The 16,375-nt window shown below is 50.4% G+C and overlaps 6 protein-coding genes across 6 annotated transcripts; 3 read left to right on the top strand and 3 right to left on the bottom strand.

The window, feature by feature from the left end:
- Window positions 1–1,940: 1,940 nt before the first annotated feature.
- Window positions 1,941–5,529, top strand: ASPVEDRAFT_189583 (plasma-membrane proton-efflux P-type ATPase). The gene is made up of 3 exons (XM_040809050.1): window positions 1,941–2,576; window positions 2,648–2,871; window positions 2,941–5,529. Exons 1-3 carry the CDS (start codon window positions 2,177–2,179, stop codon window positions 5,293–5,295), a joined length of 2,979 nt encoding a protein of 992 aa, XP_040666271.1. The 5' UTR covers window positions 1,941–2,176; the 3' UTR covers window positions 5,296–5,529.
- Window positions 5,530–6,978: 1,449 nt separating this feature from the next.
- Window positions 6,979–8,197, top strand: ASPVEDRAFT_128701 (putative pectin methylesterase; the record flags this gene model as incomplete). The annotated part of the gene is made up of 2 exons (XM_040806573.1): window positions 6,979–7,590; window positions 7,643–8,197. 2 exons carry the CDS (start codon window positions 6,979–6,981, stop codon window positions 8,195–8,197), a joined length of 1,167 nt encoding a protein of 388 aa, XP_040666270.1.
- A 94-nt stretch (window positions 8,198–8,291) lies between these two features.
- ASPVEDRAFT_51680 (uncharacterized protein) lies at window positions 8,292–10,292 on the bottom strand (the record flags this gene model as incomplete). The annotated part of the gene is made up of 2 exons (XM_040814515.1): window positions 8,292–8,586; window positions 9,496–10,292. The coding sequence occupies 2 exons, from the start codon at window positions 10,290–10,292 to the stop codon at window positions 8,292–8,294; spliced, it is 1,092 nt and encodes a 363-aa protein (XP_040666269.1).
- A 1,060-nt stretch (window positions 10,293–11,352) lies between these two features.
- On the bottom strand, window positions 11,353–12,958 carry ASPVEDRAFT_572580 (GTPase-activating protein RNA1). The gene is made up of 2 exons (XM_040815317.1): window positions 11,594–12,958; window positions 11,353–11,563 (listed from the first exon to the last, which is right to left on the bottom strand). Exons 1-2 carry the CDS (start codon window positions 12,764–12,766, stop codon window positions 11,483–11,485), a joined length of 1,254 nt encoding a protein of 417 aa, XP_040666268.1. The 5' UTR covers window positions 12,767–12,958; the 3' UTR covers window positions 11,353–11,482.
- A 73-nt stretch (window positions 12,959–13,031) lies between these two features.
- On the top strand, window positions 13,032–13,883 carry ASPVEDRAFT_39995 (copper metallochaperone COX17). Its single transcript, XM_040812035.1, has 3 exons — window positions 13,032–13,208; window positions 13,288–13,349; window positions 13,413–13,883. Exons 1-3 carry the CDS (start codon window positions 13,181–13,183, stop codon window positions 13,551–13,553), a joined length of 231 nt encoding a protein of 76 aa, XP_040666267.1. The 5' UTR covers window positions 13,032–13,180; the 3' UTR covers window positions 13,554–13,883.
- Window positions 13,884–13,923: 40 nt separating this feature from the next.
- ASPVEDRAFT_189570 (dolichyl-P-Glc:Man(9)GlcNAc(2)-PP-dolichol alpha-1,3-glucosyltransferase ALG6) lies at window positions 13,924–16,042 on the bottom strand. Its single transcript, XM_040809049.1, has 3 exons — window positions 15,644–16,042; window positions 15,426–15,588; window positions 13,924–15,370 (listed from the first exon to the last, which is right to left on the bottom strand). Exons 1-3 carry the CDS (start codon window positions 15,879–15,881, stop codon window positions 13,993–13,995), a joined length of 1,779 nt encoding a protein of 592 aa, XP_040666266.1. The 5' UTR covers window positions 15,882–16,042; the 3' UTR covers window positions 13,924–13,992.
- Window positions 16,043–16,375: the final 333 nt, after the last annotated feature.

The following is a 16,375-nucleotide window of genomic DNA, read 5'->3' as shown; positions in this document are numbered from 1 at the left end:
AATGACCCGTGACTGTGGGATGCCAGGAGTTATATGCGTACACTCACTACACTGCTCTTCTCTGCTCTATGGACTGAAGAGTTTCATAGCTGCTATTTCGGGGATTATCCGGACCAGTCATAATATATTGTGCATTATTTGAAAAAGGATAGACCAGTCAGTCAACGCGGCTACAATCGTCATTAATCGCTAGCATAAGAGTACATGTACACTGAAGTCTACGGCAAGGCATATTGGATGAGACAGTCTCGGCATTTCAATCGAGGGACCGCAATATGATGGATAAGAGTACCAATGATGAGTCTCAGGCCTCAGCGACTGTCGGCAAGAGTCATGTGCAACCAGCTTTATTATTTGTTTGTTTTGACCCTGCATAACCGCAATCGGCATCACAGAGTTCTTGACCCTCCCCCTTGCGTTCCCGCTTTGGTGAGCCCACGAGCTCAAACCTTGGAAACAATCTCTGATTGCAGGCGATGATGTTACAGGAGAAACGGAGCAACTTGAGACAAGACATGCATGCTGGTCGCGCGTCTCGGCCTGCTCGTCGTTGAGAGATCGGAGATTATTATTATTTGGGCATCTCTAAGGGGTAGAATGTTTTGACAATCGCAACTAGTCTACTAGTTCGAAGTATACTTTGGCGGCGATGACTTCATCGTCGGCGTCCAGGCTCTGGCGGATCTGTGAGACGGTGACTTCGGTCTGCAAGGGAACTTCTTGGAAGATGTCAAAAACCAAGTGTCGCTGCAGCTGGAGAACTATGGATGGGATGGGTGAGACAAGTATACAAGGAATGATTGTCAATTAGTTCAATAGTGTTTCTCGTCATTGTCTTGTCCAAAGTCTGTAGGCTGTCTGTCGTGTCGTTCACTGTGACAGAAGTTTCAACTCGGCATCGGGACCAGTCGCAGCGTCGCGATTATGATTGTATTATCATTTCCTCCTTCGCCCTGGGAGGGGGCTGTTAATAATATTACTCTCATCGTTTCCTTAGCCAGTCCGGGCGAGAAAATCGCGCATAGAAAAGGGCACTGAATTGGCCCAGCAAAATTAACTAGGGCCACCCGCACGCGGCAAAAAGGGATCTTGATGCGGTATGGATGGATGGCGGTATCGTAACCTTGAATTCCAGCTTCACACCCCAGTGCTCCCCGTGGAGATGCTCGTCTATCCCGTAATTTTTACAAATAGTGACAACCATGTCATCTTGCTGCTGCTACGACACTGATGGCAAGGCCTGGCCGGTTGAGACGGTTGATTCGGGACATCTATGCCATTGATCGGGTCGGGTTTGATGTAAAGAAATTTTCTGTTCGCCTCATCCAAACGAAAACTTCTCGATGCGTCCTGCAATGCAGGCAAAACTCGTCGAATTGTCGGAGTGCGTGTGGTCTTTGTTTGGAGAAGACTCGGGAGGCTTGGGGGAGAGCGAGGGGGCAAACTCGGCACAGCTCTGCCGGTCGTGGACGCCAAGTGCGATGGAGAAGGGCAGGAGCGATTTTCCCCATCACGACAAAAGCAACCGGCGTAAGGTGCCGTACCATGATACCGTACGGTGGCACCCATTGACAACAAAGGGAAAGAGGGGAGTTTTCACCCATTGGCCTAGGCCAATTTCGGCATGAAGACCCACATGGTTGGAGGGTGAATCCACGGAAAGAGTGGGCAGAAAAATAAAAAATAATAATTCTTCGGGCAACTCAGTAATGATGCGTCGCGTTAAGCGGATATGTGTGTGTGCTTGAGAGGGCCGGTCATTCGGCCACGGCCAGGGCAGGGAGCCCAGGGAGCGAACTGAGATCAGTGGCTAACTAATCCCAGCCACGCTAGTCTAACTCTGGCTAGGCTATAAAAATCTGGGAAAAAAAAAAAAAGGAAAACCCAAAACGAAAAAAAAAGAGAAAAAAAAAAAAAAAAAAAGTGGGCTTACGCACAGGGAAAGTTGCCCGCCCGTTGGAGCTTCAGGACGTGTTTGTCCTGGTCCCGTGAAATCCATACTCCCCCCTCAATATTAAAGCGTCCATTCTCCCTGTCCCCTCGCTCTCATTTTCCCCTCTCCCTTCTCTCTCTTTTCTCTTTTATAGGATTGTCCGACTCTTGCCATTCCTGCCATTTATCGTTTGCATCTGCTCTCATCGTTGGGATCGACAAGGCTTTGTGAGCCGAAGCAACAATGGCGGAGCGGAGGATTTCCTATGCTCCCGACGTCGAGAATGGTGACCATTCTCGTCCCACCGACTTGAACGAAGGCGCTACCCTTGATGAATATGGTGCTCTTAACCGATACATTTCGACCGCCCGCGACGGTCGTCGTGGCTCGACCTCCAGCGCTGGTGCTCTCAGCGCCAAGGAGAGCAAGAAGCCCTGGTGGAAGTTCTGGGGCAAGGGCGGTGATGCTGACGGCGAAGAAGGCTTCGTCTGCCCCGAGGACTGGCTGGAGACCGACTTGAACGGTCTGCCCAGCAGCCAGGTCGAACCGCGCCGCAAGCGCGCTGGCTGGAACGAACTGACCACCGAGAAGACCAACTTCTTCATTCAGTTCATTGGTTACTTCCGTGGTCCTATTCTCTATGGTAAGGATGGCAATTCCCGGGCGCCGACGCGTCGTTTGGGGACTCTGTGTTGACTCAATTGCTTCATCTAGTTATGGAATTGGCTGTTCTCCTCGCTGCTGGTCTTCGTGACTGGATTGATTTGGGTGTCATTATTGGTATTCTTCTGCTCAACGCCGTTGTCGGTTGGTACCAGGAAAAGCAGGCTGCCGACGTTGTTGCCTCTTTGAAGGGTGACATTGCCATGAAGTCTGTTGTCAAGCGTGATGGTCAAGAGCAGGAGATCCTTGCTCGTGAGCTCGTTACCGGTGATATTGTGAGTGGACCAACCTGTTTAATTTACGACTTGGGAAGCCCCGTTGCTAATTAACGCTCAACCAAATAGGTCATTATCGAGGAAGGTACTATCGTGCCCGCTGATGTTCGCCTCATCTGTGACTACGACAAGCCTGAGACCTTCGAGACCTACAAGGAATACCTCGCAACTGCAAACGACGACACCCTCAAGGAGAAGGATGACGAGGATGACGAGGATGGTGGCATTGAGGCCCGCCTTGGTGTCTCCCTTGTTGCCGTTGACCAGTCCGCTATTACTGGTGAATCTCTTGCTGTCGACAAGTACATGGCCGACACTTGCTACTACACCACTGGTTGCAAGCGTGGCAAGGCCTACGGTATTGTCACTGCTACCGCCCGCCACTCTTTCGTCGGTAAGACCGCTGCTCTCGTTCAGGGCGCCCAGGACCAGGGTCACTTCAAGGCTGTCATGGACAACATTGGTACCTCGCTCCTTGTCCTCGTCATGTTCTGGATTCTCGCCGCCTGGATTGGTGGTTTCTACCGTCACCTCAAGATCGCTACCCCCGAGGAGTCCGACAACACCCTCCTTCACTGGACTTTGATTCTTCTTATCATCGGTGTCCCCGTCGGTCTGCCTGTCGTCACCACCACCACCCTTGCTGTCGGTGCCGCCTACCTTGCTGAGCAGAAGGCTATTGTCCAGAAGCTCACTGCCATTGAGTCTCTTGCTGGTGTCGATATCCTCTGCTCTGACAAGACTGGTACCCTTACTGCTAACCAGCTGAGCATTCGTGAGCCCTACGTCAACGAAGGTGTGGATGTGAACTGGATGATGGCTGTTGCTGCCATTGCTTCCAACCACAACGTCAAGAACCTCGACCCTATCGACAAGGTTACGATCCTTACTCTCCGCCGCTACCCCAAGGCGCGTGAAATTCTTGCTCGCAACTGGGTTACCGAGAAGTACACTCCTTTTGATCCTGTTTCCAAGCGTATTACTACCATCTGTACCTGCGACGGTGTCCGCTACACTGCCGCCAAGGGTGCCCCCAAGGCTATCCTCGCCATGTCTGAGTGCTCTGAGGAGGAGGCTCGCAAGTTCCGTGAGAAGGCTACTGAATTCGCTCGCCGTGGTTTCCGTTCCCTTGGTGTTGCCGTCCAGAAGGAGGGTGAGCCCTGGCAATTGCTCGGCATGTACCCCATGTTCGACCCCCCTCGTGAGGACACTGCCCACACCATCGCTGAAGCCCAGCACCTCGGTCTTTCCGTCAAGATGTTGACTGGTGATGCTCTTGCCATCGCCAAGGAAACTTGCAAAATGTTGGCTCTTAGCACCAAGGTCTACGACTCTGAGCGTCTTATCCACGGTGGTCTTGCCGGCTCTGCCCAGCACGACCTCGTTGAGAAGGCTGATGGTTTCGCTGAAGTTTTCCCTGAGCACAAGTACCAGGTCGTCGAGATGCTGCAACAGCGTGGCCACTTGACTGCCATGACTGGTGACGGTGTCAACGATGCTCCTTCCCTCAAGAAGGCTGACTGTGGTATTGCTGTCGAGGGCTCTACTGAAGCTGCCCAGGCTGCTGCCGATATTGTTTTCCTGGCCCCCGGTCTCAGCACCATTGTCGACGCTATCAAGCTTGCCCGCCAGATCTTCCAGCGTATGAAGGCCTATATCCAGTACCGTATTGCTCTGTGTATCCACCTTGAGCTCTACCTCGTCACCTCTATGATCATCATCAACGAGACCATCAAGGCTGATCTCATTGTGTTCATTGCCCTGTTCGCCGATTTGGCTACCATTGCCGTCGCTTACGACAACGCTCACTTTGAGGCTCGCCCCGTCGAATGGCAACTGCCCAAGATCTGGGTTATCTCGGTTGTCCTCGGTGTTCTCCTCGCTGCTGGTACCTGGATCATGCGTGCTTCTCTCTTCCTCGAGAACGGTGGTATGATCCAGAACTTCGGTTCTCCCCAGCCCATGCTCTTCTTGGAAGTCTCTCTTACCGAGAACTGGCTCATCTTCGTCACCCGTGGTGGTAAGACCTGGCCCTCATGGCAGCTGGTTGGTGCCATCTTCGTTGTCGATGTCCTTGCCACCCTCTTCTGTGTCTTCGGCTGGCTCGCCGGTGAATACGTTGAGACTAGCCCTCCCAGCCAGGCTACGTTCTCTGAGAACACCGACACTGACATTGTCACCGTTGTTGTTATCTGGGCTTACTCCATTGGTGTCACAATTATTATCGCCGTGGTCTACTACATCCTCACCATCATCCCTGCCCTCGACAACCTCGGCCGCAAGAACCGCTCTGTTGTTGACACGAAGGTTGAGAACCTGCTTAACTACATCTCTAAGCTGGCTATCGAACACGAAGTTGATGCTCACGGCAAGTCAAAATACACCCTTGGTGCTCGCACCGAAGCCGAAGAGGATGATGAGTAAACGCTCTATAAGCGCTCATTCTCTTAATTTCCTATTATCTGGATATCACTTGCCCATACATGCATTCGCTGGTTCCTCTGGCTTTTTACCCCGTATTATAGACTTTTTTTTCCCACTATTACCCTTGCTCTAAGTCGATAGAGTCAATTTCTTTCTTCTTTACATGTATGTATGTGATTAATAGTGATAAATTTAGTGGCAGAAGGGTTCAAGAATTACTTTACTTCCTTTCGCAACTCGTAAAAGACTTTAGCTCCTTCGAGATTTCGCAAAGCTTCTCAACTTTTCTCAACCCTTGAAGCAAGCTCGAGCTCCAGATCCGCCAATTTGCCCAGTTTGGGCTTCATCTCCGAGCTGGGCATCCATTCACCAATTACTGCGGAGGAGGTTCGCGTGCTGTGCGCACAACACCGCGCTAATCAGTAGTGCGATTTCTTCGCAGTCTCCACACAAGGTTTCGTCTAATGACGGCCTGCCCTGTTTCATTTGATTCGGATCGGCCGTGCAGCTCCATCTTGCAGACGCGAGGAATCAACAATTTCATGATTCTCCTCGCTCCAAATCCGGCTCCATCGCCATCTCCATCGCTTGTTTGTTGTTGCAAATTGCGTGTGCCGTGCTCGTACTCGTGCCCATTAGACGACGCGCTGCGGCGCTGCAGACTGCAGTGTGGAAGTCTCACCTAGGCTCGATGGATCTGTTAACGTTTCACGAACAGACCTCGATCGGCTCAGCTGCTTGTCGGTGATTCGGCCTCGCATGTTGTTCCTGATTCTTGTTGTCGTTAGCTTCGCCTGCGGTGGGCCTTTGTTTGGAACTATTGATGACGAATGTTTTGGGGAGAGAGCGAGGATCGTAAGTTCGTCCAGTGAATCGTAACGTTGTATCATTTCGTCATAATTGAACGGCGTATCGGTGATCGTTGTGGTCATTGATTCTGCTAATGAAAATAGAGATAGGCTTGTGTTGTGAGTCTGAGAAGTACACACCGTAAACCCACTGCCTGAGGCAGCAAGTGCCCGTGATCTTTGTAGAGTTTAATGTTTATGCTTCAACTCCAATTTGAAGTTGCCTTCAAGTGTCACTCCTGTTCTCTTCCGTTTTGCTTCTCGCGTCTGGTATCCAGCGCACCTTCATACGATGTAGCTCCAGCCAAACGACTGTTTTCAAAGCAGTCTCATCGATGATCGCCTTCCACCCTGATATTATTGATTTCCAACTATACCCAAAGAGCGTTCTTTCGGCACAGCGCTTCCTGTATTCCGGACATTCCGCAATATACATCGTGTTAATATGCTTACAGGCGGGATCCAATTCTCCGTTGCGCTGCTGATGGAATTTTCCGTCCGCTCACTTGACCAGTTTTTTTTGAAGCCAGGCTGATCATCCAACACAGCGGCAGTTAATGCACACACAATTGGACGGATTTCCAAGCTTCCGACCCAGTTCAATCAAAACCGGAGCTTCATATGCTTGACTTGACTAGAGCGAGGCTTGGAGGTGATTCGAGACCACAGCTGCGAGGCGACTCGACCCCCCGCAATTTCTCCCGAATCCTGAAGATTTTCCGGGGCAATGGCCTGGTACGATGAGCTTGCTATGATATAAAGAATACCATTGACGGCGATGAAACCGAGATTAATTTATTAAGATTCATCAACTCTATCCCACTAGGCCAGCACAATGTTAAGGCCATACTTTTGGGCCTTGCTTCTCAATGTCCTCTTGGTGTGCGCAGCAAGTATACACTCCAACGCCCGCCAGCGTTGCCAGAGATCGCTAGAAGCATGTCCCAAAGGCACAGTCGTTGTTTCGGCGTCCAATCCTAAAGCTCAATTTTCAAACGTTCAAAGTGCAATTGAGTCGCTGCCAAATGATAACAGCAGCCAGACAATCCTTGTCCTGGCAGGCGAATACATCGAGCAATTGAATGTCACCCGGCCTGGCCCAGTCACTTTGCTAGGTCAGACGGACCACATAACCGATGCTTCGAAGAATAAGGTGACCATCACCTGGGCACAAGCCAACCATGACAATACTGGCCAAAGTGTCGATAATGTATTCTCAAGCGTCTTGGTCGTTGCACCCACCCTCGATTCCAGTTACACTGGTTCCGGTCCGACAGGGTATCCTGTGCCTGAGGATACGCCCTTTGGTAGCGTCGATTTTCGCGTGTACAACATTGACTTTACGAATACCTGGTCTGACTTTTCGGACGGCCCAGCGCATGCTCTCAGCCTGAGTCGCGCCAATGGTGGCTTCTACTACTGCGGATTCTATTCGTACCAAGACACAGTACGTTGTTATGCCGGGCTATTCACAGGGTGGGCTAAGTTAATTATTGCAGGTCTACGTAGGCAAGTTAGGCAACGCATACTTTTACAAGAGCATCATAGCTGGACAGACCGACTTCCTATACGGCTTCGGTACCGCCTGGATCCAATCGTCTGATATCCTCCTTCGCAACTGCGGCGGCGGCATCACGGCCTGGAAGGGTACCAACACCACCTTCGAGAACAAGTACGGCGTCTATATCGTCGAATCAACGGTCCAAGCTGCCAATTCCTCGATTGCCCCGGAAATTGTCGGTAGCTGCCCGCTAGGTCGGCCCTGGAACAGCCTGCATCGATCTATCTTTGCACACTCATACGAGGACGGCAGCGTTGCGTCCTCCGGATACATTGACTGGATTGTTGACGGCGAGAGCCGCCTAACCAATGGGACCTTCATGGCTGAGTATCGCGTTTTCGGGCCGGGATTCAACCAGACTGGCCGTGCTTCTACCAATGCCTCGATTGTCTTAACCCCTAGGGAATATGCCCCTTATGACTCCCCGCAAAAGGTCTTCCTAACTCCAGATGGCAAAGCAGGCAATGTTGACTGGATTGACTGGCACGCATAGGTAGTCAGACAGATACTACACTCTACGTAGCAAGGACAATCAACGGCCAACGGCCAACAGTCAGCAATCAGCAACTATCCCTCTTGTTCCACCCTCAAGATAAACCGTCCAACTCTCCCAGTGCAGCCAAATACGCCGCCCCTGTATCCGCCCAGACCTCATAAACCCTAACCTTCCACCCGTCCTTTCCTTCCCCATTCCCCTCTTCCTCCGCCAAAGAAATCTTATAAATAAATACCTCATTCCATCCCTGTCCCGTAGCCTTACTCACAAATCTCGCCTTTCCTTTTAAGCAAACAACAGCGTTCTCAGTATCAACAATCCAGTCCTTCTCCCCATCGAGTTCCATACTCTCAACCCCAAGGTTCTCGCTCAGTAGGTTGAAGTACCTCGTTCAGCCATCCCGTCCGCTGAACGTGCGGCCTAGGAATGGCGCGAGCGAAGAGAGACCGTGCTCGTAGATACATGGTGTCGGGGAGGTGGTGAATGTTGAGAGGAGGGTAGGGATGTCGGCGCCGGTTGAGAAGGCCGTGCAGAGGGCGCCTGTACCGGTTACCAAGTCAGCGCGGGTGGGCATTTTGAATGTGTTCTATGAGAAGAATTCTGCTGTTCCTTTTATCCCGTCTTGTTCTGTAATCAATGGGAAATTGGGAGAGTTTTTGAGTTGTGGGGGAGAAGGTGGTAGATGGTTGCTGCAGGAGGGATGGATGACGTAGTTGTAAAGCAACATTCTAGATCCAAGCCCTAGATAGATAGTCCCACGTAGGCAGTATCTCACTGCGACGGGACTTTTATTTTGAGGGGGAGGGACCCCTCTGAATCCAGCTGCATTACGGTGAATGTGACTGACCAGTCGAGTCCATTAATGCTACGCATGTTCTATGGTGCAAGCTGTGATAGAAATTAAGTCGGTTAGAGCAGTGCAGTCTTTAGCAGGTACAGCCAATTTAGAATGTGAAAAAGCAAAAAAAAAAGGCCCAAATTCATCTGGATAATGATAATACTAATATAAGAAAAGAAGATGGCCTCTGCGCAACCGTTGCCCAAACCAACAGCAATGACTCCTCCCCCTTTTAAATGACCCTCGAAACTCCGCGCCGCCGGTAATAGTGCGAAACTCTCACATAGGAGGCAAGTATAGAAATAATAGGAAATAGTCTTGAAGACATTTATAGCCTGATTACTGGCGCCATGACTTTCCACAATTCAAGCATGTGCAGAACAATGTCATAGGTTCATCTGCACTGCGGGTCTGTGCCTCAGTATAGGTCACCTTTCGTTGACCACATTTTCCGCACTGCAAGCTTGTGCTAATACTGCGCTCGGCTTGGGCTACCATAGCCTTGTCCATGTTCTCCTTTTGGATCTTTGCATCCTTCTCGCGCTGTTCGTCAGACCGGAGCTCGTCGTGGGACATTTTCACAAAGTGCTCAGGAGTGACGGAGCTGCTCAGAACGCGTACGCGAAGTGTTGGGTTGGACTTGTTTTTGAGGTTCTGGAATAGACTGCGAATCTTGGTGCGGTATGGTTCTTTCGTTTCAGGCCCGAAGGCATCGTACGCTGCAGCTTCGACTGCCGCAGCCTTTGATAGCACAGCCTTCGGAGGTTCCGTCGAGTTGAGACAGAGTCCATCATAAATAAGACCAATACAGTTGTCGCGTGCCTTGATACCCGTCTGGTTTGTGTCAACTCCATCCGCCTTCCATGTTCGCTTATCTGGAGACACTGTGAGCTTTGAGGCCTTATCCGACGGAGTCGCACTGGCTGGTGAGGCGGTTCCATTCTGAGGTGGACGGGGAGATGCGCTTGATCGTTGACTTCCCCCTGCTGATCCGCTCACTTTTTGCTTGTTGACCTCGTTCCGCCATCTGGAGACAATCTCACTCGATAAGCGTGCAACTTCCGGTGATTTGTGTTGTTTGAATTTGTTGACTATAATACCGACACGGGTAGATCGTAGTAGGTCTTCAGAGGCCTTGACACCCTGTTGTAACTCCTTTAATAGCGATACTATGTTGGCCGCTGGCTCATTTTGGGTTGCAGCCTTCGTGAGGGCCTTTGCCTTCAGTTCGATTTCCTTCGGTTCCAGTGCCATTGTGGTTAAAGAAAGTGCGCTCTCGAGTACAGTAAATATAAGCTAGAAGACTGGTAGATGTTAGATAAAGTGCGTATGCAACGTTGAGTTCGAAGAGAAAAAAAAGCATAGGTGGGAAATGGAACAAAGCGTAGATGTATAGAGACCAAAAAACCCAGTCGATGATAGCATGTTGCGCAGAAACACGAACAAGTCTCCAACATCTAGATATATGCTAATTTCACTTATAGCATTTGTTGCGCTCGCAAATCTTATTTCCAACCAGCGCGGGACAATCGCACGTGCCTGTTAGACGTTGACTCGAGAGCTCCAGATGATGGGGAATCCAGATCCCAGCGACATGAACAGGGAAATAGCAACATGAAAAGAAGTAAACCAGAATATAACTAGTGCAGGAGGGGCTATAACAGTAAAATAGATTCACACACTTACCCTCTGGGGTCGGTTAGGACTGACGGGGTACCGCGATGCGGAGGGTAGCGAGTGGGGTTCACAAAACGTAAATGTGAATTGCGCTCAAAACGGGCGGCGGAAACGCGCGCGATGCTGTTGAGAAAAGACGAGGATGGCAGAGGTGAGGTGAGTTGGTAAAGAGAAGTTGACAAGATGGCGGCGGGAGAAGAGCTCCGAGTCTCTGTCGCAGTGCCAAGCTATGTCTTTCCTATCTGGGAATAGCCGAATCCTGCCCGCCCAGGGTATACTTCTCCAAGGGGGGGGGGGGGTCTCCAATTCTAGCCACACGATGATTTCTATGAACATTGATTTATTGTCTTTCAAAAATTATATACATAAATTTGGGGCAGATAACATGCTGTGTAGGGGTACAGGTAGAAGAGCAGCGAACTATGTATTCTTCCACTCCGTGAGAAGATGGAAGTATGGGGAGATTCAGGGCTTGACAATGAGGCAACGGAGAGCAATAAGCACACATAGGGCGGGATAAGCTCTCATAGTGCTCATGGGGCAGTATTGCAACGGGGATGTTGTGGCGGGGTTTTGCTAGCAGGAAGCGTTTCCCCCAAACGCTGGAGGTTGAATGCGCGCAAGCTGGTGACCGAATTCTGCATCTGCGATGATCATATCCAGCTTCCAGCACGCGAACTGTGTGGTGTCTGCCATAGCACTTGCAAGTAAGGGGCAGAAGAGGTGTGGCGTTGTATAATATGCGAAGGAACTGTGTTCTTGTGCGATTAGATGCCGGTCTTCCCCAGAACCTCGGCGAGCTTGTCGACTTCCTTGTCCTCCTTCTGAGCTACCTTCTCAGTCTCTGCCTCCTTGGCCTCCTTAACAACTCTCTCAGCCTTCTCCTCCTCTTCCTCCTCTTCCTCCTCTTCCTCCTCTTCCTCCTCTTCCTCCTCTTCCTCCTCTTCCTCCTCTTCGCTCTCTTCTTCCAGCTCATCTAGCTCGTCAACACCCCACATGTCCTCGGGGTCATCATCCTTGCCATGTTCTTCCTTCCGGGCGTCTAGGAGCTCACTAAGTTCCAAGATGTTATTATCCTCCTCCTGGAATTTGTTTCCGTTGAGCTCAATACGGCGTAGAGATGGAAGGGCGGTCTTAGCTGCGTGCAAGAATTGCTTGACACCCTCGGCTGAGATCTCGTTGTATTGCAGGCGAAGGGTCTCGACCTTCTGGTTCTTGGCCTCAGCAAGAGCTTGGGCAACCTTGACTCCTCCACGTGCAGAAAGCAAGCAGTCGCCAACTCCCAGCTCGCGGAGGGAAGGCCATCCACTGAGCACAGTAGCAAGAGCAGTAGATCCGGTGACAGTGAAAGTGTTGTCCTGCAGGTCAAGGACTTCGAGAGCCCTGGCGTGGCGAAGACCCTCCTTCAGCAGGTGAGAGATACCTTCTTGACGGATTCCGTTCTGGGTCATCTTCACCGACCGAATTCCAGCCGCATGCATCTGGTAAGCCCGGGCCCAAGCCGCCATGCTGCCATTTTCCAATCGGTTCCGTCCGCAGACAATGCTTTCCAGCAGAGGGACCTCCTTTCCGCCCTTGCGTGCCTCCTCTTTGCGCTCTGCGAGCTCTGTAAGGGCATTGGCGATGTTCGAACCCGCCTCCGGCCCCATTCCATTGTTGTTCAAAATTAGGTGGCGGAGAGGTGTGTGGCGAGAAAGGAAATCGACGAGGGGCTTTTGGGTGTTGGCGCCGAAAGCATTGTCGGAAAGATTAATGGTGTGAAGAGTCGAGGCCTCGAGAAGCGCATTGAGGAGGAAGGTGAGAGCGGCAGGGATTTCGCTGAGCAAACGGGAGGTGAAGATATCAGCGAGCTCGGCCACTTCGAGACTCTTCTGGGTGGAAAGGACGGCGGCGAGGCGTTCGGACGCTGGAACACCCAAAGTATTTCCCCCAAGGCGGATTTCAGTGTAGTCAGTGCTCTCAGTTAAAGGCTTAATATAGGCGTCAATGTCTTCAGCAGAGTCCAATTTCAGGCCTTTGCCCTCAAGAGAAAAGATCTTTGGAGGGGCCATGGTGGGGTAACTTCGGAGTTAGAAAATGATAGGTCGCTAGGTAAAGGACAAACAGAGAAGAAAATGGGTAGTCTAGAAAATTGAAATCGAAATACCAAAGTAGGCAAGCCAACCGGGCAGGTTCCAGGGGGCGTGGTTGAAGAAGAATCTGTTGATGAGGGGCACAAGACCGTCCGAAGCCACAGCAACAATGGAAATTGAAATAAATTGTCAATAAGGAGAGCCGCCGATCGCCGCTCCGGTTGCCCACACAGTCCAGTTCCGCCGTTTCCGCCCGGCGCATTTGAACTGCTCGCATTATTATTAATCAAGCACGTCTTCAATTGAGAATAGCTTCAGTGTATTTGTTGAACTGTTTCCGACCTTCTTCATTCGTTACTCATTGCCAAGGCCATACCCTGCCATATCTACATCATGTCCTGGCTTTTCGGTTCATCCAGCGGTAAGCCAGCCCAGCCCAAGCCGTCTGTCAAATGCTCTTTACCATGCGGAGAAATCTTGCTAATGACCTCCAATTCCAGGCTCTGCTGAGAAGACTCCCGCGTCCGTCGCGACCCAGACACCAGCGGCAGAGAAGCCCAAGGTTCGTACATCGCTGAACAGATGATCACCCAACCCGAGCTGACCATTGCCAACTTTCCCTTAGCCATGTTGCGTATGCAAAGACGAAAAGACAACCCGAGATGATTGTATGCTTTTCTCCAAATCCGATGACCCGACGCAAGAATGCAAGTCCGTGATCGAGCAGTACAAGGCCTGCATGGCCGGGTACGGTTTCAAGGTCTAAACTTTGTGCCCTGATCCTGCCCAAAGTCAAGTGTGTTTATGCATTTACTGCGCCGTACGAGACAGTCTACGAGAATTTTGTGTATTATAAAGTTGCAAGGATGCTGCCGACATGTGATAGAATGGAGGCGAACCTCTACGGCATTGACTCGGTGTTATGGTCATGGGTTTGATCTGGGTTTCAAATGTACATTAGTTTGCATATCGTAGTTCTATAGGACTAATCTCCTTTCCATTCGCTTGATTTGCCCAATTGTCCAGACCGAATATATGCGGTCGAGCTTCCATATATGTGATTTTCGTAGGACATTTATGGCACATTATATTTGACGAGCTCGGAGCGATTTTTATTTTTTCTCCTTTTTTGAGCTCCTGTGAAATGGGTATCTTTGTTAGTCGGACGTATCTTCTAATTTATTTCACATATGCCGAATCATCTGTCACTGATTCTTCTTCCGATTTTCTTCCACCTTGTGATCCATCCGGCGGGATAGGCTGATCAGTTTCCACAAGCACCAGAGGTACGATATTCCAAAACCGCCGGCGCCAATGAGGGCATTGAGAACCACCCATAGATCTGGCTTACCAGGTGGTGGAGGAACAAAGGCTTCGAGCACATGCCACCCTATCATAGCAAGGTAGAACAAAGAATGTATCAGTTTTGTTAGGTAATGGGGCTCAGTTTCTGTTTCTGTGTCCGCGGCAGCTTTTTGATGGCGGTACACCTGCCACGACGTCGGGGGAAGGCCTAACAGGAAGGCCCAAAGGTATGTCACGACGAAGTATGGGATCCGAAGGCCGTCGCGTTTGAGCAGCGGGTATAGAGTCCAAGAGCCAAGGATATTCGCCCATCCTACCCATGATCGAGTATCTTTGTTGAGGCCCCCATCACCAGCAAGTAGCAGTGTCATCGGAAGTAAAGGTAATAATACACTTTTTTCGTGAACCTGGAAAGAGAAAAGAAAAAAGCCCCAACCAACGGTAGAAAAGGCAGGGAGGAGAATCGAAGCGCGGGGATGGCGGAAAATTATGGCGCATGGTATCAGAATTGATGCCAATGTAGCACCAAGCGATACGCGCTTCAGCAGCTCCGGCTCAAACCGGTGGAGTTTGTAAAAAGTGTGAACGGCGCACCAGGCATTCGCTACTTTGTCCTCAAAGAGACCACGAGAGAACGGAAAAATCCGGTGGATAATCTGAGTCAGTTGAAAAATAAAGAGATACAATGATGAATCGCTGTCGAGCCGAAGGGGAAGAGCCTGGAGTAAAGGTGGTTCTGGAGTAGACTGAAGGTTCTCCCTCGCCTCCGTACTTGTAGCGCCATACATCAAAGGGAAGAAAAGGACAATAAAGGCGGCAGCCGTAACGAGTGATATGCTGAGAAGTCGAACGATCCGAATCCGAGGGAAGATGCAAACGCCCAGGAGGAACGCGAACATAACCGGGGCATAGTATAGAGCCATTTGCTTAAACCCCAGAGCCCCAACGAAGAAAATGGAGGCCCAAAGCATGCGCCCAGCCATTATGGCGTCAAGAGAGGCAACGAATAAGCCCAGCATCACGGTATTATACTGGAAATGACCGTGGTCGATAAGTATAGTTGCTGGTTGAAGGAGGATGGCACTAAGAGCAATAGAAGACGACCATACGGGAACGGCTTGCATCCTGGCGTAACGTCGCAAGAAAGTGACAACTGCCGGGACATATATGAGGTACTCGGAGACAATCACTGTCGTACGCATGAAGACTTTGAGTAGGGGGTCTTCTAGGCCGCGGGAGGTATCTAGGGCAAACCACGTCGGCTCAAAAATAGAGCCTCTATTTGCGGTTAGCATATTGAGGAAGCATACAACAAATTGTATGTCAAACATACAATTTTCCTAATAACCAGCTATGATATGCTGTCAATGGCGGATAATCGAGACCCCAGTACGGTAGATTGTACGTATACCATTTGGACAAGGGCAGATGAATGGTTATCTCCATCCAGTGACGCTGGGCTTCGAAATCGCCGTACATTGGGGGAATATTAAAGCCTTTTGAATATTAGAGACTCTGAAACAAGGGTCTGCTTATTGATGATAAGCCTACCTGAATACCCCCACAGACTGACAGCCCAGCGAAACAAACCCACTGCCATCAGGATAAGAGGTAGGACGAGCCATTGTGACACGCCAGCTCGAGCACCCCATAGAAATGAGACTAAAGGAAACGCGGGCGCAGGTTTATCATTCCCGGAGTCCACGGTAAGTGAGTCGTTGGAGCCAGAGAAGAGTGCAGACTTTCTCTTCTTGCGCGGACGATAGGAAGAGGGGGTTGAGGGCGCCATATTAAGTGAAACGGGTCAATGGTCTTCCATTGACTATATAGAAACTATACAAAATGAGACAACAAGAAAACAAGAAAAAATGCGCTGTCGGGCAAGGAACGACGTGGGTTGAGCTACCGGAATTCCACCGTGGAGACAGAATACAAACGTTGAGGTCAGCCAGAAGCACCTCCTCCGAGGTCCCCACTATTTCCTCGGCGTAGTTCCTAGCCTAAGCTGGACACGGAAAGCGGTACTCCAAAATTTCTGCCAGCCTTCTAATTTTTTTTTTCTCCCTCTTATCAGAAGCTGCTCCTCGAGCTCCCAGAATTTTCTCTTCCCCTTCTCTTTCCTACCAACCCATCTTTCATCGCCCAAGGGAAAAAAGTTTCGACTTGTTCGCTTGGTATATCACTTTGATTTGATTTTCCTGGTTTATTTTATCTTCTACTGACGCGGGATCGCAAGCTGTATCTTTTCAGATACACTTCAACAGACACCTTGTTTGTGGGCTT

The sequence above is a fragment of the Aspergillus versicolor genome (assembly GCF_001890125.1).
Source record: "Aspergillus versicolor CBS 583.65 unplaced genomic scaffold ASPVEscaffold_3, whole genome shotgun sequence".
NCBI classification, from domain to species: domain Eukaryota; kingdom Fungi; phylum Ascomycota; class Eurotiomycetes; order Eurotiales; family Aspergillaceae; genus Aspergillus; species Aspergillus versicolor.
The sequence above is the reverse complement of the archived record's forward strand: the minus strand, read 5'-3'. Positions and strand labels throughout refer to the sequence as shown.

Coding starts and splice junctions, on each gene's coding strand:
- ASPVEDRAFT_189583 (XM_040809050.1), top strand. CDS start 2,177: ATGGCGGAGCGGAGGATTTCCTATGCTCCCGACGTCGAGAATGGTGAC. Junction 2,577..2,647: donor CCGTGGTCCTATTCTCTATG/GTAAGGATGGCA, acceptor TGCTTCATCTAG/TTATGGAATTGGCTGTTCTC. Junction 2,872..2,940: donor AGCTCGTTACCGGTGATATT/GTGAGTGGACCA, acceptor TCAACCAAATAG/GTCATTATCGAGGAAGGTAC.
- ASPVEDRAFT_572580 (XM_040815317.1), bottom strand. CDS start 12,766: ATGGCCCCTCCAAAGATCTTTTCTCTTGAGGGCAAAGGCCTGAAATTG. Junction 11,564..11,593: donor AGGAGGAAGAGGAGGAGAAG/GCTGAGAGAGTT, acceptor GAGGCCAAGGAG/GCAGAGACTGAGAAGGTAGC.
- ASPVEDRAFT_39995 (XM_040812035.1), top strand. CDS start 13,181: ATGTCCTGGCTTTTCGGTTCATCCAGCG. Junction 13,209..13,287: donor GCTTTTCGGTTCATCCAGCG/GTAAGCCAGCCC, acceptor CTCCAATTCCAG/GCTCTGCTGAGAAGACTCCC. Junction 13,350..13,412: donor CAGCGGCAGAGAAGCCCAAG/GTTCGTACATCG, acceptor ACTTTCCCTTAG/CCATGTTGCGTATGCAAAGA.
- ASPVEDRAFT_189570 (XM_040809049.1), bottom strand. CDS start 15,881: ATGGCGCCCTCAACCCCCTCTTCCTATCGTCCGCGCAAGAAGAGAAAG. Junction 15,589..15,643: donor CAGTCTGTGGGGGTATTCAG/GTAGGCTTATCA, acceptor AATATTCAAAAG/GCTTTAATATTCCCCCAATG. Junction 15,371..15,425: donor AGCTGGTTATTAGGAAAATT/GTATGTTTGACA, acceptor AACCGCAAATAG/AGGCTCTATTTTTGAGCCGA.